The sequence below is a fragment of the Ciconia boyciana genome, chromosome 3 (genome assembly GCF_034638445.1).
Source record: "Ciconia boyciana chromosome 3, ASM3463844v1, whole genome shotgun sequence".
NCBI lineage: Eukaryota > Metazoa > Chordata > Aves > Ciconiiformes > Ciconiidae > Ciconia > Ciconia boyciana.
The window spans coordinates 112,369,515-112,396,333 of record NC_132936.1 but is presented as its reverse complement, the minus strand read 5'-3'; the positions used below and the strand labels follow the sequence as shown (position 1 = coordinate 112,396,333).

Here is a 26,819-nt window from a genome sequence, read left to right as displayed (position 1 = left end):
GAATAAGTTTAATGGGGTATTCAGGGAAGATATGGAAGGCAGTGTAGAATTGGGCTGAAAAGATCAGTTTCTATATTCCTTCCCAAAAGAGCGACTTGCTAACCCATAAATTCCTTTTTTCGTCTGTAATCATTTTGCCTTGCTTGGTTATCAGTACAGGGAATGTGGAAGACAGAAGGCAACACGTGTCACATCATACAACTGCCTCTTGCCCAAGCATTTGAAAGGACAGATAACTCAGCAGAGCCTGGACAAGTAAACTAGCTGCCCTTTTCCTTCTTAGGTGAGAGAGAGTCTGAAAGTGATGGAATTCATCACTCCAACAGCAAAAATATTTGAAAAGCCTACTTTTCTTCAAAAAAAAAAAAAATCAAAACCAGAAGACTTCAACCACAAATCAATACTGAAGCTACAGAATGGACTCTTTGAAATGAATAAGTGGGCATAAAAACACTAAGTTTACACACTGATGTCTTCCCTCAAGTGCCCTTGCAAGTGGTAGACGAAATTCAGTCATGCTTGGCTCCAGCACCAAACAGGCCTGTGAATATGCAGCAAGTGCATATTCTCTACTGTAAATGGAGATTTGAAAAGCCATATGCTGGAGCGTATGTGCTGCAGAAGCTGTGTGGATGCATCATTTAAGTCTTTGTCAACTGTCCTTCAATTTATTATTGGGTTATGATCACAGCAGGCTTCTTAATTTATTCAAAAAAGAACAATTATATTTCATCAACATTTTTAAAGGATCAAATAATTTTTTTAATATGGAACAAAAATAAGCATTTAGTGATAAATAATGGAAGTGGGGAGAGACTAGAATCACCACTCTCTGCTGTTCCTTTTCTAAAGTGTGTGTTGAAACCCCACATCTGAAAGAAAACTCACCACTCTGCTCTGCTTATTGGACAAAGTAAATGGTAGGTAGGTGCTTTTGTATGTTGGAGAGGGGAGAAGGTCAGTAAGGACAAGTAGGCTTCTATATTTCATTGAATGTCCAAGGTATCTAGATGCCTACCTGACATTTTCATTTGAGACAGTATCCCTTGATTCAAGATCAGGATGTTGTCTATTGTATTTAAGTCAGTGTATATTCAGCTTGTGTGAGAGTAATTTATTTTCACATTTCAGTTGCCTCAAAAATACCATGAGTTGGGATTGCGTGGGTCGTCTTATGTTGAGTTCTACCTGGTACTTCATTGTGCAACTATTAAGATACTACAAAGTGATTTCTGTTGATCTTGTAACAGCAAATCATCTGTGTTATGAAGGACTTGAAGAAAGTGAGAACTTTCTTCTTTCGAGATTAGACTTTCCCTATGGTATTTCTCAGTCTTTGCAGTCTTCATTCCTCTTCGCCTGCCTGAGGGAGGAAGCTATTATACGCTTGATCATTTGAAATAGCATATTTGGAGAAAAGTGTGCCTGACACTTCAGCTTCACCACAGCCAGATGTTCCTTTGTATTTTCATATGTCATATAAAGGAATTCAGAGATGCCTGTTGTGCTTTCAGAACTCACCATGTTATGCCAGGGCTATCCATCTCTTTCTTGGGGAGTAATACCGCTCTAGTACACTGCAGAAGCACTGTTGTTCCTAGCCATAGTAGTGATTTAGTACAATGTGATGTTAGAAACAAGACAAACTTCTAAAATGAAAGAGAAACGAAGAGAATAGCTGAAAGTACAGTTGAAACCAGCAGCACAAGATGACATGAAAGGACAGAACATCTGCTTTTGGAGAGAGTGATGGATTTGAAGGTGCCTTTGTGCATCTATATAAGAACATTCCAGGGATATTGTCTTTATGGGTTATGAAAAAGCCAAGCCATAATTCCTCCTACTGTTTTATTTTCTCCTTTTTGTTTTGTTTTCATTCATACACAGAACAATATTTGAATGAATGGTGTTTATTTCTTGTCAAGAATAGTGTTCAAGAAATGAACACCAGATATGTACAACAAAACATACCGATTTCGGAGAGTAAAGAAGCCTAACTATATCCTGGTTAAACTACTTGTTCCCTGAGCAGTATTGATATGTTGCTGCCACCACTACAAACGCATGGATAATAATTCCCTCTCTACTAACACTTGAAGACAATGGGAGTAGTTAAATTAAATTAATAGGTTTTGCCACCAGCACATATCACCTAAGAATTCTTGGGTGTGCACGTGAATTAGGAAAGGAGGAAAGTCTATGGGGTGACCTGTCAGCAATGTCAGTAGTGCCAAATAATAAGATACTTCTGCTAGTTATTCAGAAAAGAGATAAATAAAACAGCATCTTCAATTTTTACCTTACATTTCTTTGGTTTAGCATTTGCAAAGTTCTTATTTTGAAGAAATGTAGAGACTTGGGATAAAAAAATATGAGTTTTTACAGAAGTATTTGGCAGTATTTGTTTCACCAACAGTTGTGTGTGACTCACTGCTGTGTAGCGTTCTGTGTGTTTTTTCATAAATGTGATTCCAATAATGAATACATTGAGAACTTGGGTTCATTTATTAGCTAGCAATTTGTTTCTGTGTTAAATTCACTTGTTCCTCAAAGCACAAATCAGCTCTAAGTCAGAAAAGAGATACATAGCTGTAAATAGGAAAGCTCCTGTTGGAATAAATTAAGGTCTTCATTACCTTTAAAAGATACAAATTAAACCCACTTATCTCTTTTCTTTGTCAGTGCTTATGATATAACTGACCAGTACTATTATTGCCATGATTTATATGTATAGCTCTGAAAGTGCTGCATTCTAGTTGATTCCTCTGACCTGCAATGAACATGCCAGTGAGAAACACTGTAGCATACTTATTTCTTTGGCCTCGGAAAAATGAAGAGTGGAAATAATTTTCCCTCTCTAAATAAAAGGGGATAACTGTGTGTACTGACTCCTAATATAAGTAAGAGGAGAGTTGTGAGATTAAGGAGTACCTGCTCTCAAATAAAATGCTTTATTTGAAGCTTCTCCAGAGATCAGAAGGCAATCTTGGAGCACTCTATTCCCTCACCCGTTTCTTTACTACCTGCTACTTTGTTTATGCTAGTTGATATATTTTATATAAATTGATTATTTTCCTTTATAAATTAAGGAAAGTCAGAATGGTTATGAAAAAAAAACAGAGACTTCTTCAGGAATATATTTAAAAATCAAAATAAACTTTAGAAGACAATACATGCATGAAAGGTAATAGCTAAACTTTAGTTTCAGAAACTATGTTTAGCACTGTACTACAAGTATATCCCTTTCTATATGTACTTAAAAAATGCTCATCTATTGAAAGAAAGAAAGAAACAAAAGAATTGCATTTTCCATTGTGCACAACTCCTGAAATGGTCATGCATTTTCAGTGGTAGCAGTATTGCAATAGTATTGCATTTAGGCTGCTGCTAGTTTAGATGGTGTCGTGATCTTATACTATTGATCTGATGAACTGTGATACCTCACTTAATGAAATAACTTCCATGTAATTAATAAAGGTAAGTAGGCAGATACGCAACAAGGGATTAATCCTGTTTTAGAGCATGTAACATTTCCAGTAGTAAAGCTGTACTTACATAAGTAAGTTTTGGCCGCACCTCGAATACTGTATTCAGTTTTGGGCCCCTCACTACAAGAGAGACATTGAGGTGCTGGAGTGTATCCAAAGACGGGCAATGAAGCTGGGGAAGGGTCTAGAGCACAAGTCTGATGAGGAGCAGCTGAGGGAACTGGGGTTGTTTAGCCTGGAGAAAAGGAGGCTGAGGGGAGACCTTATCACTCTCTACAACTACCTGAAAGGAGGTTGTAGAGAGGTGGGGGTCGGTCTCTTCTCCCAGGTAACAAGTGATAGGATGAGAGGAAATGGCCTCAAGTTGCACCAGGGGGGGTTTAGACTGGATATTAGGAAATTTTACTTCACTGAAAGGGTTATCAAGCATTGGAACAGGCTGCCCGGGGAAGTGGTGGAGTCACCATCCCTGGAGGTGTTTAAAAGACGTTTGGATGTGGTGCTTAGGGACATGGTGTAGTGGTGGACTTGGCAGTGCTAGGTTAACAGTTGGACTCAATAATCTTAAAGGTCTTTCCCAACTTATACGATTCTGTGATTCTGTGATAAGAAGTGAAAAAGAGGAGAAAACCTGAGCATTTGTATCATACTATGTTGATTCCTTCGATCTCTTTCAGTGGGAGCAGGGACAAGCCTTATCTTTTCTGAACCTCTGCTAAAGCACGTTCAATATACAAATATTTTCATTAACAACATTTTCTGCAATTCTGTCTTGTCTGAATTTCTAATGGATTGAGTTTGGTAGGAAACTACTTCTTCACTGAGATCAATGTGAAAATGAAGCATGTGATTAACTGAAATAAAAGTAGGTATGCAAAACATTTGTGATGGCAGGTATGAAAAAATAACCACATGAAAAAATTTATATAGTTTTTTTTTTAAAAAAAATCTGAGTTTTAATTCCAGAGCCTATCCCTTAATAAAATTTTGTCTCTGAGAGGAAGTGTGTTTTTATGCCATCAGCAGCAAACTCAAACCACATTTGGTATTAAATCTGGGAAAGATTTAGCCCATAGTAATAAAAAATACTCGTGTATACTTTATAAAAGGTGAAGTCTAATAGTCAGTATAGCTGCTCAATACATATGATATGTATTAGTGTAGTGTATTAGCTAATGCAAAAGCAGAACTCAAGTTATTTTGAACATCAACAAAGTTAAAATATTACCCAGAGCATGTCTTTGTTTGTGGAAACTGTATCTTTGACAGTATATAACAATCAGTTCTAATTATCAATATCTTAAAGAACTGTAAGTAAACAGTAAAGTTACAGTTTATTTAGACTCAACTTAATGTATGGTACTTCTGTGTATATGATACCTATTTGAAAATACTCCAGTGTGTGTTTTCTGGAGCAAATATTCTGAGTTCAGGTTCATATGCTGGCACACTGACCTGGACTTCCACTAGCCATTCATCGTAACTGACAATTGCTATATGACTGATATAGCAACCTCAATATGCTTGAGGGATGGATCTTAGGAATTAGCAGGGGATCAATTTGAAAGTTTGCACTTTTAAAGGTTTAACCAATCACAGAATAAAAATGGTTGTTTGGACAGTGTACATGTCAGGGGCTTTAAAAAGAGGTTGCATGTGTCATGTCCAATAGACCAAGTTTAACCTTTTTAGCATAGGTGTGATTTTCTTAGTATTGTTCTGTGGAGTTTCCATCTTTTAAGTTCATTAGAATCAATTGAGATGAATTATCTCTCTATTCTGAGCTGACAATGACTGAAAGCACAGAACTTCAGGAAACATGGAAGGGTTTTACTTTCTAGATGTTCCACCTGAGAAAAAGATGAAGAACCTTTATCATGAGGCAAGAGTTTTTACTTTGTTTCCAGTTCAGCTGGTTGAAAAATCCAGAAGTTTTTCTGCTGTGAATGAATTACATCCCATTTGTGGGAACATATGGATCACCATATTTTAATCTGTTATGTCTAATATCGTGCTTCTGAGATTTATACTGTACCTCAAAGCTCTAGAGGAAAGCAATATCTTATTTTTCAAATTATCTAAGTAGAATGGAGAAAGCTTGAGGTTTCTTAGTACATGATGCTATAATGGTTGCTAAGACTTTTGGTTGGATGGCTTATAAGATTAATAATATTCATGTTCCTAAGCTTTTTATCTCCATTTCACTAATTCAAATACAGTTGAGTTTTAGGGCTGGTATGTAGTGACTAAAAATTTTTCACAGTCTGATAGACATTTGTTTGTTTCAGGCCATTTCCTTGCAGGCAAACTGTAAACCACTGCAAACAGCACTAAATTGCCCTCCCTTGTGAACAAGAAACTATGCCAGGAGAACCAGGAAAAGGTGTGACTGTGGCTTATACTGATAAGAGGGAGATTAAAATTAGCCACATAGGGTAGTGATGATAGCTAGTACATTCTGAGTTCTGTCGCTATAAAATCTGCCTACAAAGCTTGGTAAACACTTAGGAAATGAACAGTTTTGCATTTGAGGTGATGCAGAAACACTCTTTGGTACATCCTGTAGCCTAGGTTCCAAAATCATCCAGACTGGGGGACGTACTGGAAAGCATAATGTAGATTGGAATGTATATTCAGATAGTCTATTGAAAATTTATGCTAGCACAAAACGTCATCAGTGAGGATTTAATGCATAGGTAGAGTAAGAATTTTGTCACTGGGGGTTGCTCAGAGTCAGATGCTCCCATAAGCACCTTCCTTCAAACTGGTTCAATGCTTCTCAGAAGCTCAGGTGGTCCTCTTCCGATGTGCCTAAAGGGGCTTGCCTGTAGGCATGCTCAGAGCACTCCCATCAAGCTTGCAAAGATGGCTGCTTTTTCAGGGTTAGGGAATAACAGAGGAGGACAGTAAACTCATGCAAGATGTAGGAAACTATGGTTTTATTCCTTTCTGTCTGTGACTGAAAGAATCAAGCATGTCTTTCCTGCCAGGAGAAGGACTGAAGCCTTTTAGCTAGGGCTGTGTTCATGCTGAGCACACTTCCCCTCTCTGGCCAAGCAAAGCTCAGATTTGTTTCTGCAGCATGTCTTTGGCAACAGGTATGGAACGCACCTAGTTAAACCTATAGTCTGACACTTAAGGTACACTTTAGGGAGGTAGGTTATGTTAGTTTGAAAGATCACTGTTCTGCTCACCAGAGGCACTAAACACATGAAAGAAAGGCACAGCCTGAATTGTTGTAAAACAAAAAAGCATCCCCTCCCTTGGTGTTTAAGAGAAAAGTTATAGTTATGTCCTTGCAAAATAAGTCTCAGAGCTATGAATTACTCAAAGGAAGAAAAGCACTAGCTTTCAGTCCTGAGTAAGTTGCCTGAGGTTCATCAGAGAGAGCTGTTTATAATATGTGTCTGTCGTCAGAATTATTTTTGGCAATAAAATTCTGTTTGTTCAGTGTGCAGATTGCCATTTTAAAGGCATCTAACTCCCCCTGTTCCCACATGACTGACACAGGGTATGAATTTTGGTGGGGAGAATCAGTAATTGCACTGCTTAACAAAGGTATCCCTATGTTTTTCCTTAGATATGTCCCTAAACCCTTTATTTCTTGGCGTGCTTTTAAATGAATAATTCTGGATATATGGACTTTAGGTGGATCTTGGCGCTCCACTTACTGCCTTTTATCTCAGTCTGCTGGATCCATAATTGGGATGATCTGTGGTCAGGTTCCCTGAGTATGCTAACAATGTGCATCAGTGCTAGATGCATTTCTAGATGGAGATTCTGTGACTGAATCCTCGTCTGTGAAATAGATACGTGTTTCCTGTATATATGAACTGGCCCATAAATAATATGTCCAGGTAATTCTAAGTAATTAGTCATACAAATGTGAAGTCTACACATGCATTTGAAAAAATATAGTCCTGCAATGTCTTTTCACATCATATATGCTATCAGTGTTTTCTTCTACATTTATTTTGAAGAATGTTTTTCTGAGATACCTGTCATTCAGCACAAAAATACCAGAAGATCAAGGAGGTCAAAGATTCTACAGGTTTTTTTCTGTATCTAATGTTTATTTTTCCGTAACAGGTGATTTGTATATTGGAGGAGTGGCCAAAGAAATGTATAAGTCCTTGCCAAAACTGGTGCATGCGAAAGAGGGATTCCAAGGCTGTCTTGCATCAGTTGACTTGAATGGACGGCTCCCTGATCTAATCTCAGATGCTCTTTTCTGCAATGGGCAAATAGAAAGAGGATGTGAAGGTATTAAATATGCTGATTTTTTTATATATCATAGTGAAAGTATTGTGCGAATCCTGCAAAGTTTTGTTGATATGTACACTCCATACATGGAGAGACTATGTTTTACCTGCTTCTAACTGATCTTGTTTGACCCTTTCTTATATAAAGACTGCGGGGGTTTTTTTAGTATTATGGAGACAAGTGTGTTCCTGCCCTACAGCACAAAGATTGACCTGAGAACATGAGTTAACTTCTTAAATGTTTAATGTAGGTTCCGTCCTTCTCCAGTGGCAAGATATTTTGCATGTATTTTGTTTACTTCTGATGTATTTTAATTAATGATAGAAACAATAACAATTAGCTTCAGTGAAGTCCTTTGTATCTTCATAACACTTAGGCATCAGCTAATGCTGAGACATTAGCTAATTAATTCCATTTTTAAAGCAGACATTTTGAGTTGATTAATTCAAGGCTAATTTATGAAACTGTTTAAGATCAATCTCCCATCTTCTCTGTTTTGGCTCACCCCTGAGATTTGTATTGTCATGAGCCTTCCTATCTAAAATCAGTAACAGCCAAATATGTTTTATCTCACATTTTTTATGTCTTTATTGACTCATCTGGAATATCATGGAATTTAAGTGAGGACAGAATTAGAAGAGGTGTATTTGTAATTCAGGGGTGTCAATCTCTAGCTGTTTTTCCAGCTGTCATTTAATCCCATGTTATTTTTACTATGATATATGGAATAATTTAAATAAATTCTCCTCTGTCCCTGCACATATATTTTATTCACATAATTCTGAATTTTGTGGCTATGTTCCATTTTATGTGTTCTCCCCTGTCTCAAGTGCCATTCTCCTCTGGACAGAAAAATGTGTAAATGACACTGTAGAATTTCAAGTTGGAATCTTGATTTTTATATCAAGTTTGTTAAGTTTGCAAATAGACATTGTAAAAAATCCAAGCAGAGCTGGGGGGTTTCCTCAAGCTTCACGAGGTAAAGCTTCCTGGTGGATAAATTCTGTCTCCTCTTTTGTTGTGCCTACAGTACATTTGTACAGGTGGAACTTTTTTGTTCTTTACCTGCTACCTTTAGTTAACAGTGTAAGTTCTATTGATAGCACATAGAAATATGTAAAATTCACGACTTGTTTTTCCGTAGCTTTAGTGTCTATTTATTTCTATCAGGAATGGAAAAATTTGTATAAATTAGTTTGTCACTGAGTTTGGAAAATTAGATTCTGCTTTCTGAATGACGTTAGCAAGTTCCATGCCTGCACCATCCCTTCAGAGAGTCAAAGTATGCCTTAATTCCATTATGCATTTCATAGCTTCTTTTGAAATTATGTAATTTTCTAAATGAATTTTGTGTACTTGAAAGAAATATTGCTACAGGCCTAGAGTGCAGCTTCACCTTTTAAACCAGTGGCACAACTCAGCTATCAGTGAATTTAATAAAGCTACCAACAATTTAATAAAGGCCATACAAATATTATCCTTTTTGGTGGAGAGTCAGCTTTTTCTGACACCAAAATCGAATGACACAAGCAAAATGGTCAAACCAGATGTGCTACCTGGCTCCCAGAGAACTGCCTCATCAAAAGTCTTTTGCCTGCAGAAGGAAATCTTTAACAGCATGGAATTAAATATTCCCTTCCAATCGTTCTGCTTAACCCTTGCCAGTTAGCTCTTCCATCTCACTTGTTTATTTCAAGTCTTCCTGTCTGACCCATCTGTCAGTCTCTTGTCTGCAGACCATGGATCAGATGTACAAAAAAATGTTCTGACACCTAAAATATGATTTAAGTCACTTGCAAATTTAGTTGCCTCCTAGAAGTCTCTTGTATGCCTCAAACTGCCCATAGCTCTGCTGCTGCGTACATACAGGACTGCCTCCATCCTTACAGAGCTGAGCAGTTTTGCATCTATCTCACGCTTCAGTGGGATGCATAAGCTCTGTAAGTGCCTGGAGATGTCCAGTCCAAAGAGCTCAGGACACAGCAGCAGAAGTAATTTCAAAACAACAGGTGTTAGTCACTGCCACTCTCAATCCACAAGACAGCTGGCTGTACTGGTGGGTATATGTCCTTTGTTAAGGCATCAGCCTGCTGCAAAATCTTTCCTGAGAAGTGAGGCACTTGGATTTGACTTCTTCAGACTTGACTTCTTCAGATTTGATTTCTTCAGACTTTTATGGGATTGAATTCCCCACCTTTCTGGTATAAAAAAAAAAGCCCTGGGGTGAAAGCTCTTTTGCTCTCTTCTGTCAAACTGTGAAGCCATGATGTACTACTAATTAATTTTATCTGTTAGGATTCTGTTCTTAAAAGGTTGATATTTCTCAATAACTTTACTGTCATGACTGTATGTTTAAAATTCTTTCTTTGGAACTTTTTTTTTTTTTTTGCAAATCCACATATGGGATTGGTGTGGCAAGTTGTAAGGCTTGCATTTCGAAGTTTCAGCCACAGGAAGATAGATATCTCTGTTCTCTATCATTGAGCATTGAATATCATTTACACTTGGCTGCATCCACCTTGTTGACAAATTTTCAATGGCTAGAACAGATAGAAACTAACAGCTAGAAACATAAATATGCTAACTAGCTCTTTGAATTGTTAACAGCAAACCCCAGAGCCAGGTTGTAAGTGTCAGCCCTGTTTTTGTCTAGTCAAATCCATTATACTTTCCTTACACACTTTAAATAAAGCAGAATTATAGAAATTACAGAATGATAAAAAAATACTTTTAATATATTTAGGAGGAAAATGCACTGTGTGCATGCAATGTGCATATATAATATAATTTGTGTATTAAATGAACTATATGAAAAGTTTCAAAGTATTAACATATGCGAAGCTTCTTGGTGGTGAGATATGGAATTTGTTTTTGCAATATATAGTAAAACATTGTACATGCTACTTAATAATGCTTTTTGTGTAATATATAGCATGTAAGCCCTCACATAAGACAAATGTAAATGAGACCAAACCCAGACAATTAAAGTGAAGTGCAGTGAAGACTGAATAAATTAGAATATTTAAATAGAATGTGAATCAGAAGGTGAGTGCTTGAGAAGAGTGTATTACAATATTTTTACTAAATAGCTTAGTTCTGTAATATATATAGGAAAATATGAACCTGTTATGGTAGATATTATAGTATTTACCAACATTAAACAGTCCTTCTCTGTTCTTAAAAAAAAAAAAAAGCCTATTTTTAATAAAAGAAGTTCTTGCATGTAAGCTAGTCTTGATGTCAATTTTTTAATAATGACTACTATAGATAAGCAAGAAGTGCTAAGAATCAATTTCATACAAAGCAAAATACCCTGCTTTTTAACAAGATCCTATCTGTATTTTTTCCAAATATGTGTGTTTTAACATGCACTTTTAAATGTGCCTACAGGGTCCTGCAGTTTATGTACTTTTAAGTCCTTGTGACTTTTGCTCTACTTTTGCAAAGATGAGGAAATTTAACATTGCATAACTAAAGTGTAAATAAATGCATGAATATATAACATTTAAACACCTACAGATATTTTCACTTCATCTTTGTAAAGTTTCCGAGTAGCAGAATCTGGTGAGAAAAAAATGTGTCTTGTCTTGTCAGCTACGGGATTCTGTCATTATAATCCCCAGCTCAAGAAAGGGTGATGTAATGCCCAAATGTTTAAACTTCTGGGCTCAAAACTCCAAAGAAAAGGAAATTACTATTCTATGCCTGCCTACTGCAGTCAATCAGTTATGGGTATTATTATTATTATTATTATTATTTGAATAGGAGAAAATAGAACAGTTAATAGTTTTGCTAAAACAGGGATGCAGCGTACACTGCCCTCGTTCTTAATCACACTGATGGCTGTTCAGGCCCTGGTTCAAAGGTGTGCTCAAGCAGTGCCTCATTTAAAGCAAGTGACCATTGAACTGACTTAAATCATATTGATATCGATTTTTCTGAAATACTGGCAAATCAAAAGAAAATCCCACACTGAGATCTTTGAAGGACATGTAATGTGAAAGAAGGGTTAAGTGGATTTCTCTTTATAGGATGATTTAGGATATTTATATAATCTTTGGACCAGTTTTGCCCTGTCATCAGTGACTTGCAGTGGGAGTTTCAAATGAATATTGATGTGTCTTCTCCAAAACAATTCAGGATAATTTTTAATCCCAGAAACAAATTTTTCCTTGTAGTGTCAAGAGTAAGTGTGAAATGTGTATGTGAGCTCATAGTAATCTGTAGTTCATGGTCTGTATTTCAGTCTTCGTTCACCAGTCACAAAGAAAGGGCTAGAAAAAAGAAAGACCAAAGAGGATGACAATGCTAATTATTCTTGAGTTCAGTGTATCTGAACATGACAAATGGCTAGTCAGGATTCAGCCATGCATTTACTCTGCTAATGCATTCATATCTATCCAAGGAAGAAAAAAAAAAACAACTTTTAATTTTCCTTCATTATATGTCATCAGCTCAATTAACCATTATATTTGTAGTAAAATACTGGCAAATTACTGCTTTCTTATTTTGGCTTGCCTGAAGATTTATGGCTATTAGCATTAATTTGTTTGCATTATATGGCATTTCTTTCTCTCTTTAACAGCAGCATGCACTTTACTCTGAATGGTTTTTTTTCTGTGTTTGCTGCCATTTCAATATTGCTTACTAACATTTAATATATTTTGCTTTTTTATTTTGCTGACAAAGTTGCATTGATGAAAGCTGATTTGCAAGGTAGATAGCCCTGTGTGTATTAAACAAGACTGAAACCCCCAGTGCATGGTTGGATTTCTGCAATAAATGCTCTGTACATTCCAGAACTAAAATGTGTTATTTTATTTCAGATTTTGTCTTTCACACTTCTAAAACAATGGGCTACATGAACCTTCCTATTCCAGCATAGCTTGCATAAAGGCTTTCAGTCTTGAATATGTTTGTATAGTGATTGCTTTAGTGCTTTGATCATTCCTTTTCAAATTTCTTTATATTTCAGTAGTCTAGTTATGATTCTCTAGAAATAGAGTAGCTTTGTTTTTCATGCATATGTCACATTTTGGCATGCCAGTTCATTAGTAGTCTGATTTTCTGCATTTCCCCATAATAAAGGAACCTGCATGGGATCCCTGAAGCATGTGAATCAGTACTTGCCAACATTCCTGCCAAAGAATCCCAAACTCCTCTCAATTTCAGACCTAAATAATTTAAAATAATTTGTGGGATTAAAAGCATTGTATAGTGTAGCTTCATTTTTTTTTTTTATTTTGTTTTGGTTTTAATTTTATTTTCCAATCTTTACTTTCATCTCCCAGAGCTTTGCTATCTGTGGCATCTGGCTTTGCTGTTTGAAATATATTTACAGGAAAAAACAATACTGAAGTTTTTAGAAAACCCTTAGCCAGTTAATGGTCTGACACGAGATTAACAAATAACTCACAACAAAGTTAACATTCCCACTCTACCTGGAATAACTCTGCTTCAGTTTGTGCATTCTTATGTGTTTGACATATCAATCTTAAAACTAAAGAAAAACATCATTTTAATATTACATGCTGCTACAAATTCAGCAAGTTTATGTGCGTTTTACTTGGTAACTCTTTGCTCATTTGATTTGAGATTTTGGCAACTAGTTAATGTGATCCAGTGAGAAACACCTTTCTTTGGAAGACAAAGTGCAAGTCCTTTTTTGTATGTTCTCATCAGGCCCCAGCACAACGTGCCAAGAAGATTCATGTGCAAACCAGGGAGTGTGCTTACAGCAGTGGGATGGATTCAGTTGTGACTGTAGTATGACCTCCTTTAGTGGACCATTATGCAATGACCGTAAGTACACTAAAAAACGCTAATCTGAAAGCTCGAGAGCTTTAAAGCAATATTTGAAGCAAGTGTCTGAAGCTTTATATTATTTTAATATTAGATATTTAAATGAACTGGCAAACCCCATGAAAATCTGTAAGGCTTGTGGGAAGAATATAGCTAAAATATACAGTATAAGTTTTGGACAATGTGCAGTATCAAACACTGACAGAATTTGGTTTTATTACACTTGATTGCATGTCTAATATACTGATGGTTACCTGTTTGAAATAATCCCTTTCCTGCATAAATGTTACAAATAGGGTTTTTTTCCTGATTGAAAAAACCTTTTGCATTTTATTATCTTAAGCTATATTGTAATTTTGTAGCATTATATCATGAGGGCTATAATTACTGTGAAACAGTTGACAAGGCTCATTATCTCCCTTTGTAGATTTCTTTAGATGACACACTAAGCATGCCAATAATAAAAGCATGCCAAGTGTTTTAGTTCTTTTAAATTTCATCTGAATAAAACTACATAACATACACCAACCATCTGGTCTTTCAGGAAAAACTTAAATGTGTCAAAAATAAGGGGCCTGATTCACCAATGTCATAATCTAGTTTTATTCCAATCTAGCCTTATTGATCTAAATAGAATTATGCAGAAGTGAAAGTGGAACAGTAATGCAAGAGCCATAATGATCCACGGTAACTTACTAAGGCGAGCTACTGAGTTTTCTTTTTAACTTGTCACATTTGAAATATCCAAATGTTGCATATTTTTATATCCATATGAAGAGGGAATTTCTTTAAGGCTAAGCATTTTTATTTCTATTTGTATACGTTTATCTGAAAGAATGACTGATGGTAGAAAGTGATGGTGTAACTGCCTAGTCAAGCATTTTGGATTTTTATGTCTTGTTCTGGTTTTCCACTCTACAGCAAGGTGTACCTTCTTGGACAAACCCTAAAATAACAGAATAATTATAATCTGAAAAGCTTTTGGCTCAAATTATATCTAGCACAAGGCTAGAAAATGAATTATATGTAAAAGCTACATTAATTATTCTCATGAAAGTTCCACTTTTCTACTCTTGACCATATTTGAAAACTATGGAAAGGACTTACCTCAGTCTGTTTCTCTGCAGTTGCTGTCATGGTAGAAATGAAATGTGGTATCAAAAAACTTTTGATAATTTGAGCAAAGGTTTGGATTTACTTTATGTATATGAGTTTGCCCTTCCCAGCAATGTGAGTGATTAGTCATGCTGCTAAACATATATTTTTGAAGATTTCAGTCCCCTATCTGCTACAGGAGAAAATGATTTGTTTCTATTTTATTTTAAGTTGTTATTTCTGTTCTTCTGTGATCTTTGAGTTCTTCCAAAAGTAACTAAAAACTATGAATAAGAAGTTATCTAGAAGTTATATTCCATATCTAGCAAAGGAAAAACTGTTTATAAATTTGTCTTAGTAATAACTGATGTCTGGACCTGGAATATTCTATGAATTATTTCTTCAAGTAACTGATATTGCATACATTTGGTGAACTTATGAATTTACTTAAGAAAGATATTTACCAATCTGTGAAGACTCATTTGCATGGTAACATTATGGACTACATTGCACACAATCAGATAATTCTCAATATACTATTTCTGATGACGGTAAAGGAGTACCTTTAGTACATGGCTGCCAAAAATGCTTATTTTTTTCGCAGATAAATCTTTTTTTTTTAATGTTCTTCTATCACAAACATGAAATATAAATTTATCGTAGATACGGATGTTTTGTAATAGAATGCAGAGTCTGGTAAATATAATATGTTTGGTTTCTGCTTTATCTTGGCTCCTCAGATTAGTTCAGATACCAAAAATCCGCAAAGCAAATCTAACGAGAGAGATTTTTCATAATGGTATATGTGAAGGAAAGAAGGAGAAATGATGTTGTAATCTCAATGTCATCTAGATGCTCCTAGACTCCTCTCTGCTGTGTTCGGGAAGAGCATAATGGAAAGAGGAATGATGAAATGTTACTACAGTTTTTAGCAACTTGCATAGGCTGCATACCACAGGCTAAACTTCTGCAGCACTGAAGTAAGACAAATTCCCTTCATGTGAAGAAAAATTATCTCAGCGACAGGTCTGGAATAGCACCTGCTCGTTGCTGAAAAACACATCCCCTTCAGAAGGACATAGACATGTTCCTGAGCGGTGTGTTTCCATTGCAGATTGCGCATGGAGCGACACTGGTTGACAGAAGCTGAAATCTAACCTAGTATTGCTACATAGACAGGCCCTTGGCTTACTTTACATTTGAAAGTACTGTTTTATGTAAAATGGAATATTCAGGACATCAAAATCTCATAGGTAGAGACTTTTTGTTATCAAACCCAAAAATTGACCACTTAAAAATAAGTGTCAGTGGTTGTAAGAGAAACATTTTAAAGTACCTGGTTTATGGAGACTTGCATCCCTCTTGTATTGAATGTCCATGTCCAGGTATTGGCAGCAGGGGGCTTCAGGGTGGCCTCGGTGAGGAGAGGCTGGGACTGCCCCATGCCGGGCACGCTCCAACAGACCCACCACAGGGCCAAGCACAGCCAAGTCCCTCAGCCAACCTGGTGGCACCTCTGTGAAAACACACTTAGAAAGTATGCCATTCTTACCAAAATGCCAGACAGATGAAGGAGAAGGGAACAAAAAGAGTGAGAAACAGCAGAGGGAACACGAAGGTCAGAGCAGGGGGAGTGGGCGAGCAGCTGGGTGGGAGTTTGGCCCTCAGCCAGGATTAACCCACCACACCTTCTCATTGTTTTGTTCCACGGTTAACCCACCACTCCTCCCCATTATTTTGTTCCACCAGTTCTTAGGGAACATATCTGAGTAGAAATTTCAGAGTGACAAAATGGCTGAGGTGAGAGGGGACCTGCGGAGAATGTCTAGTCCAACCCCTCTGCTCAGAGCAGAGTGAGCTAGTACGGGTTGTCCAGGGCTGTGTCCAGTTGGGTTCTGTGTATCTCCAAGTTTGGAGACTCCACAACCTCTCTGGGCAACCTATGCCAGTGCTGTCACCCTCACAATACAAACATTTTCCTTATATTTAAATGAGATTTTGTGTATTTCAGTTTGTCCTATTGCCTCTCGTCCTGTCACTGGGCACCACTGAGAAGAATCTCTCTCTGTCGTCTTTATTCCCACCCATCAGGTATTTTAAAACATTGATAGGATCCCCACTGAGCCTTCTCCAGGCTGAACAGTCCCTGCTCTCTCAACCTCTCTTCATATGAGAGATGCTTCAAGCCCTTAATCGCCTTTGTGGCCCTTTGCTGGACTTATTCTAGTATGCTTCTGTTGCACTGGGGAGCCCAGCACTAGGACATAGAGCTCCAGATGCATCTCAACAGTGCCGAGTAGAGGGGAAGGATCACATCTCTCAACCTTTCTGCGACCGTTTTCCTAATGCAGCCAATGAGGCTGTTGGCCGCCTTTGCCACAAGAGAACATTGCTGACTCATGTTCAACTTGGTGTCTACCAGGATGCCCAGATCCTTTTCTGCAAATCTGCTTTCCAGCTGCTCAGGCCTGCAGCTGCTCGGGCCTCAGCCTGTCCTGGTGCATGGGGTTATTCCTCCCCAGGTGCAGGATTTGGCATTTTCCTTTGTTTTACGAGGTTCTTATCAGCCCACTTCTCCAGCTTGTCAGCATCCCTCTGAATGGCAATACACGCATCTGGTCTATCAACCACTCCTCCCAGTTTTGTATCATCTGAAATTTGCATAAATGTGCACAAATTACCTTGCTGCATTTGAGTTGATACTTTCAGCATGTTTCCCATAGTAACCTCAGTCCACAAAGATTTGGCATGCGTCGTTCATAGGCTTTACAATGTAAATGTTTCACGTGTATCATTCTTGTCTTTAATTTCCAAAACAGAGTTTGGAGAAAATAATGAAAGAAAGAGTTTCTTGAAAAGTGTTATAATACATTCTACTAATACAGTGTGCAAGAAGTTTCTTTAATCTTTCCTATAACAGCAAATTATTACTCCTGTGCTGTTCAGTGTATTATTCCAGGTGAAAAAGTGCACAGCTTTAAATGGAGAATTTTTTAAAAAATTATCTCAAAATAAGCACCATGTGAGGCAGGTTGTTTCTTTCCCAGTCCAAGAGTGTCCTCTGTGTGTCAGCTAGAGAAAAGGAGAAGTTTAGGGAATGTACCCCTATGGAAAATGACCTGGGCCAGCCAAGGGTAAGGCTACAGTTTTACAACTTTAGTCAGGAACACCCACAGTTTAATCCACAAAAGTTTTGTTTAGTTGCAAATCTCAGTACTCCACTACAGTGATTATGGAGTGCCTGTAGACAGTAAGCCTCTGTGGTGGCACAAGTAGGAACATTCTGTGTGCTGCAGTTTCCTATTTACTGGAACATAAACAAGGCAGGGGAAGTTTTGACCCCAAGATGCTATACAGATTATAATTTTCTCTTTTGATGTGATATGACACTTGGAGATTCAGGGCAACAGTGTAAAGCGTAAGTGATAAGCATAACACAGACTAGTAGCAGTTGTTCCTACAAAAGGGGATTATATAGAAGATTGTACTAAAAGGACAGTTAATGGCTGCTCTTACAAATGGATGGCTGCATGCAACTCCTCTGAGAAAATACATCATGAATGTCGTAACTATTTCTAACAGCAGGTTATGTAGTGAAAGCTATCCTCCCAGGGAATTCAGCTTTTTTATAAGAGTAGGGTTGAAAATTACTCTGGCAAAACAAAACAAATCTATAAGAGATTATCTGCTTTCTATAAGTTTACATCTGTTTTTACTCGGGCAGTCTTTAAGTATAGCCATATTAGTGAATGTAATGGCATGTTTGTGGAAACAAATACTGCTATTATGGCATAGAAAATAGCAGACATAATAACATTGTCACATTACATTAGTATAGAAATGTTCTGTGCCAAATTACAGGGCAACTTCAACACTGCCTGTTACCGTAAGGGAATAATGTATTGGCGTTGTACTTGTGATGGTATAGCTAACACTGTGTCAACACTTCCATTAAAATCCATTTCTGAAGGGTTAGAACTTCACCATGGAGCCTCTTCTGATTAGGAGTTTGTCATTCTCAACCACTGTGAGTAACAAAACTTTTTTTAAAAGTTCTCCTGCTTTATTTTGACTCTTTACCAAGAAAAATCGAAAGCCCTCCTTTAAATGGAGAACTGTGTCAATATTACAAAATGTTTGATTTTCTTGATATTTGATTGCATTATAGATATACTGCCTTTCAGCTAAAATTATATCTGTAGTGATGGTTAGCTTTTATTTTAAATGTGTTTGGATGTTAATATAATAATTGTTGTGTATCAGGATGATTTAATTGGAGATTGGACAAGGAGTTCAAGGAAGGCCTTCTAGGAAAAGATGGAATCCACCTGCCAAAGTGGGGCAAAAGCATCTTTGCCACAAGCTGGCCAACCTGGTGAGGAGAGAATCAGGACTAGGAATGGTGGGGAATGGAGATGACAACTCACAAGAAAGTGAGGAAATAGTGGACTGAGTGTGACGGGAAGGTGTGGAGCTCTGCCCAGGGACAAGTGATGAGCCAGCTGAGAGCTTAAGGGTTAGGGTTAGAGGGCAGACCAAAGTCTAATATGATGTGATGGGTATCTGCTACAAAATTCCTGATAAGGAGGAAGAAATAGATGAGGCCTTTTTCAGACAAGTTGAAGAAGCCTCATGTTCGCACACCTAGTCCTCATGGGGTACTTGAATTACCCCAGTATCTGCCAGAGGGGCAACAGAGCAGGGCGTAAGCAATCTAGATGTCTGGAGTGCATTTACTTGCTGACACAGGTGATCAAGGAGCCAATGAAGGGAGACACACTGCTAGACTACATACGTACAAACAAGGAAGAATGGATCAGAGTTGCGATGGTCAAAAAGTTCAGTTCTTGAGAGGTCGGAGCAAGACAAAAAGCTGGAACACAATCCTGGACTTCAAGAGAGCAGACCTTGTCCTGTTCGGGGACCTGCCTGGAAGAATCCTGTAGGGCCCAGGAGAACTGGTAGATTTTCAAGGATCATTTCCTCAAAGCTGAGGAACCCTCATACATAACCTCATACATAGAAAATCAGGCAAAAGTGGCAAAAGGCAGGAGAAGCCTCTGACAAAACTCAAACATTAAGAGGGAGTGTGCAAGAGGTGGAAGCAGGCTCAGGTGGCTCAGGAAGAATATAGAGATGCTGTCCATGCATGCAGGGATGGGGTTAGGAAAGCCAAGGCCCACTTGGAGTTTAATCTGGCAAGGGACATGGAGGGGTAACAGGAAGGGCTCCTACTGGCAGTGAAAGAGCAGGAAAATGTGGGCCTGCCACTGAATGGGGTGAGGGGACCTCATGGCAAGGGACATGGAAGAGACTGAGGTACTCAGTCTTCTTTGCCTTGGTATTTCCTGGTAAGACCAGCCTTTAGCACTTTCAGCAATCCCAGGTCCCTGAGACCAGTGGGTAAGTCTGGAGGAAGACTTACCTTGGTGGAGGAAGATCAGGTCAGGGAATATCTAAACAAAGTGGACATGTACAAGTTCCTGAGACCTGATGGGAGGCATCCATGAGTGTCACAGGTCATTGCAATGCTGCTCTTGATTATCTATGAAAGGTCATGGCTATTGGGGGCAGTTCCTGAGAACTAGAAAAAAAGTAAATGTTTCTCCTGTCTTCAAGAAGGAAGATCCAGTAAACTACAGGCTGGTCAGCCTCACCTCGATCACTGAAAAGATGATGGATAAAATTTGCCTGAAAGCCATTTCCAAACATACTAGGGACAAGAAGGTTATTAGCGGTAGCCAATATGGACTTATGAAGGGCAAATCATGTATTATTAAATGACAGCATTCACAGCATTCTCCTGGAGAAACTGGCTGCTCATGGCCTGGACAGGTGTACTCTTTGCTGGATAAAAAACTGGCTGGATGGCCGGGCCCAAAGAGTGGTGGTGAATGGAGTTTACTCCAGTTGGCAGCCGGTCACAAGTGGTGTTCCCCACGGCTCAGTATTGGGGCCAGTTCTGTTTGATATCTTTATCAATGATCTGCACGAGGGGATGGAGTGCACCCTCAGTAAGTTTGCAGATGACACCAAGTTGGGCAGGAGTGTTGATCTGCTTGAGGGTAGGAAGGCTTTGCAGAGGGACCTGGACAGGCTGGATCGATGGGCCGAGGTCAATTGTATGAGGTTCAACAAGGTGAAGTGCCGGGTCCTGCACTTGGGTCACAACAACCCCATGCAATGCTACAGCCTTGGGGAAGAGTGGCTGGAAAGCTGCCTGGCAGAAAGGGACCTGGGGGTGCTGGTTGACAGCCACCTGAATATGAGCCAGCAGTGTGCCCAGGTGGCCAAGAAGGCCAATGGCATCCTGGCTTGTATCAGGAATAGTGTGGCCAGCAGGACCAGGGAAGTGATAGTGCCCCTGTACTCGGCATTAGTGAGGCCGCACCTCGAATACTGTGTTCAGTTTTGGGCCCCTCACTACAAGAGAGACATTGAGGTGCTGGAGTGTGTCCAAAGAAGGGCAACAAAGCTGGTGAAGGGTCTAGAGCAGAAGTCTGATGAGGAGCGGCTGAGGGAACTGGGGTTGTTTAGCTCTCTACAACTACCTGAAAGGAGGTTGTAGAGAGGTGGGTCTCAGTCTCTTCTCCCAGGTAACAAGTGATAGGATGAGAGGAAATGGCCTCAAGTTGCCCCAGGGGAGGTTTAGATTGGATATTAGGAAATTTTACTTCACTGAAAGGGTTGTCAAGCATTGGAACAGGCTGCCCAGGGAAGTGGTGGAGTCACCATCCCTGGAGGTATTTAAAAGACATTTGGATGTGGTGCTTAGGGACATGGTGTAGTGGTGGACTTGGCAGTGTTAGGTTTACGGTTGGACTCAATGATCTTAAAGGTCTTTTCCAACCTATACAATTCTGTGATTCTGTGACAGTGGATTTGGTACTTAGGTATTTGTCATTTTTTGCTAAGCTGACAATCTGTGTTCTGATTTGCAACCATGCTGAGCATTCAAAATTGGGACTGAAACATGTATGTTTCCAGAAAGTAAAATCCTAATGATTTCAGATTGAACACACCAAACAGTGGATACTTTTGGCTGTTACTGAGGATGGTAGAAACTAGGTACTGTAAAAATACATTAGTTTAAGTTTATGAGAGATTTGGCTATTAGAGTATTTGACATTATAAAAATTCCAGGAGGAACTGAATGATTCTCTCTTCAGCATAGTGTTTGGAGAGTGCATTAAGTAATATTAAGGTTATACTTTGAAACACAAAACCCCTAAATATTGAGTCAGCATTCAACTTCTGCAATAAGTGAGCGGTTTTATAAACACCAGCTGCCTTCACTGCAGAGCTCTGATCAAAACAACTGCATTCTTGCACTGAATGAGACAAGTCTTATACTTTGTGAACATGTAATTAGCAATTATATAATAATCCATATGCAAGGAGGGGTAATTTAATATTTCACACAGAAGTGTAGACCTGGCTTTCCTTAGGTTTGCAGTGTTTTGTGTTTAATGTTGTGTATGTGTATATATATTTTTTAAAAATCACATACTATATTTATAGTGTATAAAATATAGGAGTATTTATTATTTTCTCTTGTCAATGCCACTGACTTTTTACAGTCTTCTGAACTATCATATGGTGTTGACAATGGATAGTCATTCTCTCACAATGCCTTCCTTCTTCTGGAATGCAAATCAGAGGGTGATATTCACATAATCTCTGTTTACATTACCAGTCCACTATTACACAAATTATGGATTTAAATAACTTTACCACATATATTTCTTTCACATTTATTAATTGATTTAACTGTTATGGATACTGCATCTTTTGGGCCTTTTGACACCTAGAGTGTAAGATCAGTCTTAATGCTACTTTTGTGAGAAGGACATATACAAAATAAAGAAGCTTAATTAAACCAGTGACCGAAAGCTAAACTAACCATAAGAGCCACTCAGTAGTACTTTCCAAAATAATATTACATATTCCTGGGTAAGACTTTGCAGTTGCTAGCTACCAATAAACGTATAACCTGCTATTAAGAAAAGGGAATGAATATTCCTCAGAGTACTTTAAAACACATTTGATTTCCATCCCCAGTAGCTCAGAATTAAAAAATCTGTACCCGATAACACGCCAGTCTAAATACTTCATGTGATTATTTTGCCACAGAGGCTCACGGTACACAGGAGAAATAAAGATAGCTGCACGCAAAATTACAATGCAGGGCATGCTGCTGGAATGAACTAATTGAAGAAATCTCAATTTGTTCAGCCTATCTTATCCAATACCTCTCTATAATGAATATCTGGAATTTCTGATGACAAATATCAATGGCCTAATTTGTATAAACTTCAAAGGAAGTAGGACTTCACACATGCATTCTTGAAAATGCAGAACTGTTGAGGTGTTTTTGAGAATTAGAAAAACTGTAAAAAGAGCAAGGAAAGCAAGAAGTGTTGCCTGTGAGCCATAGCTGTGGACCAAGATTACTTTTTTTAACTTTTGTTTTTATTGGAATCCTAATCAGGATAGACAGCACCTTGAGCTGTCAGGCTCCTCAGATGTTATATGGGAGCACATGTTGCTCCAGCCAGAACTATGGAGCATGATGCACAGATGACAACATTTTTTCAAGGTTTTAGTGATCCAGCTCTATTAGGTTTGTTTCTCCTCTGTTTCATGTGGATTTTGTAGTATGTAAATTTTGGCCTTTCATTAAGATATATCAGTATATTAATTATGTAAGTTAACAGGCATACTCTTGTTGACAGTCTGAAAACAAGTTGTGGAATTTTTTTCTTTTTTACCTACAAATTCTGGAGTAGTCAGTCAGATGAGCTATCCATGCCTACAATAGTTAAGTAATTTCCATTTTCTTAAGTACATTACAAACTATCCCTTTAAAAAAATGAAAAGCATAGAAAGTTGTTTGGCAAGGATTGTAGAAGCTCTTACATGTGAGAATATTTCTAACAAGCAGTAATAAGTAAAGTTTTAAGTGGGATACTTGATACAGAAAAAGCCGAGGAGGAACTTTCAAGGTAGCCAGAATACATTGTTATAGTTGTGCTTGTAGCTCAGATAGAAGCAATTACGCAACATTTCTGGCCTACTCGGAGGTATTTTCTGTTTCACAATATTAACAATGGAACATAGTGTCAGAAAATTGCAAGCTTCTCTCTGCCTCTGGAGGAATCAAGGGAGTAATTAAATTGGATTTTGGTATGTCAATAATATCTTTCTCTTATTAATGGCATAATAATTTTGTAAATCAAATCCTAGAAGTGTTTCCAGTGTCATAAAGGTGAAAATGATTAAGGGTTAATTAAATATATTCTCATGGAACTAAAATTGTTCTGTTGGGTATCGTTAGATTCCTTTCTCTAGAACTTTCAATTATTACAATTTAATAGCATACTATGTACAATTCAGGCCTGAAATTTGTGTAGCCAAAAGCTATTCACAGTAATAAGCATACTGGACGAGTGCTGTCGCTGATCTTTCTCACAGATTTCTCTGAACATTCCAACAATATCATATATTAAAATCAATTTTAGGTAACTAATAGTTTTCTGAGCAAGATTAATCACTATACACAGCACGGCTGGAGCAGAAGTTTTAGCTCTGTAATGGTGTCAGTTGTTCCTCTCCAACAAAACCAAAAAAAGAGCAATGAGTAAGTGCTAGGTTTTTTTAATAGATGACAGCTGCAAGGGTCACAAATGGTAAGAAAGAAGAAGAAAAAGCTTTCCCAAGCAGTGTCTTCTATAACCCATAGCATGAGAATAGCTCAAAGTGTATATGGGGAGTTTGGTAATATATATCTATTTTCTGTGTAAGATATTTAAGTACAATGGCACAATGATGCACAATGGTGCTTCAGAAAGATAAAATTATTCAGTCTTTCTGAAGTCTGTACAACTGGACTCAGGTTACTAAGGCAACCTGATCTTCTTCAGCATGTATTCTGTCTTGACAAGATAGATAGATAGGTTAGATTCAAAGTAACTAAATACATATGAGGAACTCCTATACTCATTGCAAAATGAGATTTTGTTGGTAGCTTGATACCATCTTTGGAGCCTTCTGTGTGTTCATTTTTGCCAGGTGCTGCAGAAAACTGAGGCAAAGAAAACCTTTCTATTAAAAGCAGAATAAACAAAAGGACCTGAGTCTTATATGGGTAAATCAAGATCTGTGTAATTCCTCAGAAGCTGAGAATGGAAGCATGCACTGGAGTAATGGCAAGGCACAGAGAAGGTTACATTATACAGACATTTTTGCAGCTTTCATGATTTTGTTCCCATGCTATAGGATGGATATTATACATATTTTTGACCACTTTTGGCCTGCCAGCTCCACCTAACCAGGAGTTAATCTGAATGAAATTTCCTTCTTTTCATATTTTTCTTAGAACATGCATTCATAAGCATGCTTATTCTCTCAATGTCACATGTGATGTTTAAGATCTTTCAATATGTCATTTTGTCTTAGACTTATGAATCTTGTATACTGATGTTGTGTTTGGAAGTCTTCACAGCTATTTTCTGCTTCGGTATTTTAGGAAATTAGGAAAGAAGGTAACAGTCAGTAATAACAGTATGAAAAAATACTGATGAAAGCAGTATTCCTAGGGCTGAAGGAATTTTACAAGGTTTTAGTGTCTGGTTGCTTAATGAAGGCAACTGCAAAATGAAGTCCCAGCCTGGGGAAAACCACTCCATATTAAAAGCAGTCAATACCCAGCTTGGGTACTGAAAAGTTGGAACTGTAGAAAAGAAGGTGAAGAACAGCTAATGCTCATGAAGCTGTTTGGTACCCACAAACCCAATTTAAAGGCTGTGTTAAGGATGCTTGTCAATTTGGTGCTAATTCTGGAGGAATGTTCTTGCTGCTAAGCTTTATGCTATCACTCTTTATAATGAAGCCATACTTTGAATTGAAAACAGGCATATAAAGAAGCACATCATTTCACTGTAAACATCCACACACTAAAAAACACTTAAAATGTATGATATGTGGTATTCAATGTCAAAGTGCATTAATATTTACAGATACCGTTTGCAAGTCATTTTAAGCTCTGAGTCTGCTTTATCATATAAGGAAGTCCTCCCTATAGCATGTTTGTTGTTTTAAAATTCCCTTTTAAACAGTCTAAATCTTAAGAAAACTTCTAATCAGATCAATGGTCTGATATTTGGATTATATTAAATATTTCACAGAGAGGTCAGAGTACTTTGAGTTTGGGAACTTAATGCTGCTCAGAAGTATCAGGAGTGGAGAACCACTACCTCCTATCCAGAGATCCTAAAAATAGGAGCTGAATGCGCGCAGTCCCTCTAAAAATCAGGTTTTTGATCACTTATACGATACAAATGTTGCTGTGTGCTGGGGAACAGAGGTGTACGCATCCTGAAATGAGGCCAGGACAGATGCTTGCTACCAGCAAGCTGAAATTCAGTTACAATTCAAGTCCCAAATCATCAGTTGAATGACTAATTTAAATATGTTGAAATCCAAAGTCACTATATATGCTTATAGCATTTTCCCTCTCCTTCAACTATTAAACCCAGCTCTTGAAATTAAACCCAGAGTTTTTGAAATTGCTTGAAATTCTTTTTACTCTCCTTTTTTTACTCTTTATCCCATCTTCTGGATCACCAAAACATGTTAGCCTGGGCTCAGGTTGATTATGGTCATGAATTTTCTTCTGGTCCAGTAGTGATTGTAGGTTGGTTTTCCTGTCTGGTCAAAAATTCATCAGAAAGTTGATTTTAACCACTGATTCTGTAAGTGGCAGATGGTCATATCTTTGCTCATGTTAATTTGTTCGCTTTAAATACTCATGTTATTTGGTGCCTACTGAAAATAGCCTTCTCTTTTAACTTCATGACCTGTAATCATAGCGTCTGTCACATATTTGAACTAGTTTTATAGCCAACTCATATCTCTAGTTTTGACTTTGAGCCAGAACTCTCCTGAAGAGAATCACAAGCACCACAACCCTTCATCACATCAGGAGGAGCCAAAGGGCCTCCTTAGTCTTTCACCATTACCTGTATTGTAGAAGTATACTTGTAATTAAAGCCCCCCTGCACTGTTTCTCCTTCAAGCAGTTGTATGCTGTACAGCATATACACAACAGTTACCCAGTGTTTCTGGGAAAAGTCAGAGCCTCTGCATAAATATACTTATGTTTTGCATGAG

General features: G+C 37.9%; 1 protein-coding gene across 18 annotated transcripts in view; it reads left to right on the top strand.

Moving 5' to 3' along the window:
- The window catches only part of NRXN1 (neurexin 1), a 728,334-nt gene that overhangs the window by 358,690 nt on the left and 342,825 nt on the right, over positions 1–26,819 (top strand). For 17 of the 18 annotated variants that reach the window (XM_072858477.1, XM_072858476.1, XM_072858472.1 and 14 more), the window contains 2 exons: positions 7,578–7,751; positions 13,434–13,553. In XM_072858477.1, the coding sequence (XP_072714578.1) occupies positions 7,578–7,751; positions 13,434–13,553 (294 nt within the window). Of the gene's footprint in view, positions 1–7,577; positions 7,752–12,440; positions 12,468–13,433; positions 13,554–26,819 lie in introns of all 18 variants that reach the window. The other variant, XM_072858459.1, reaches the window with a different exon arrangement.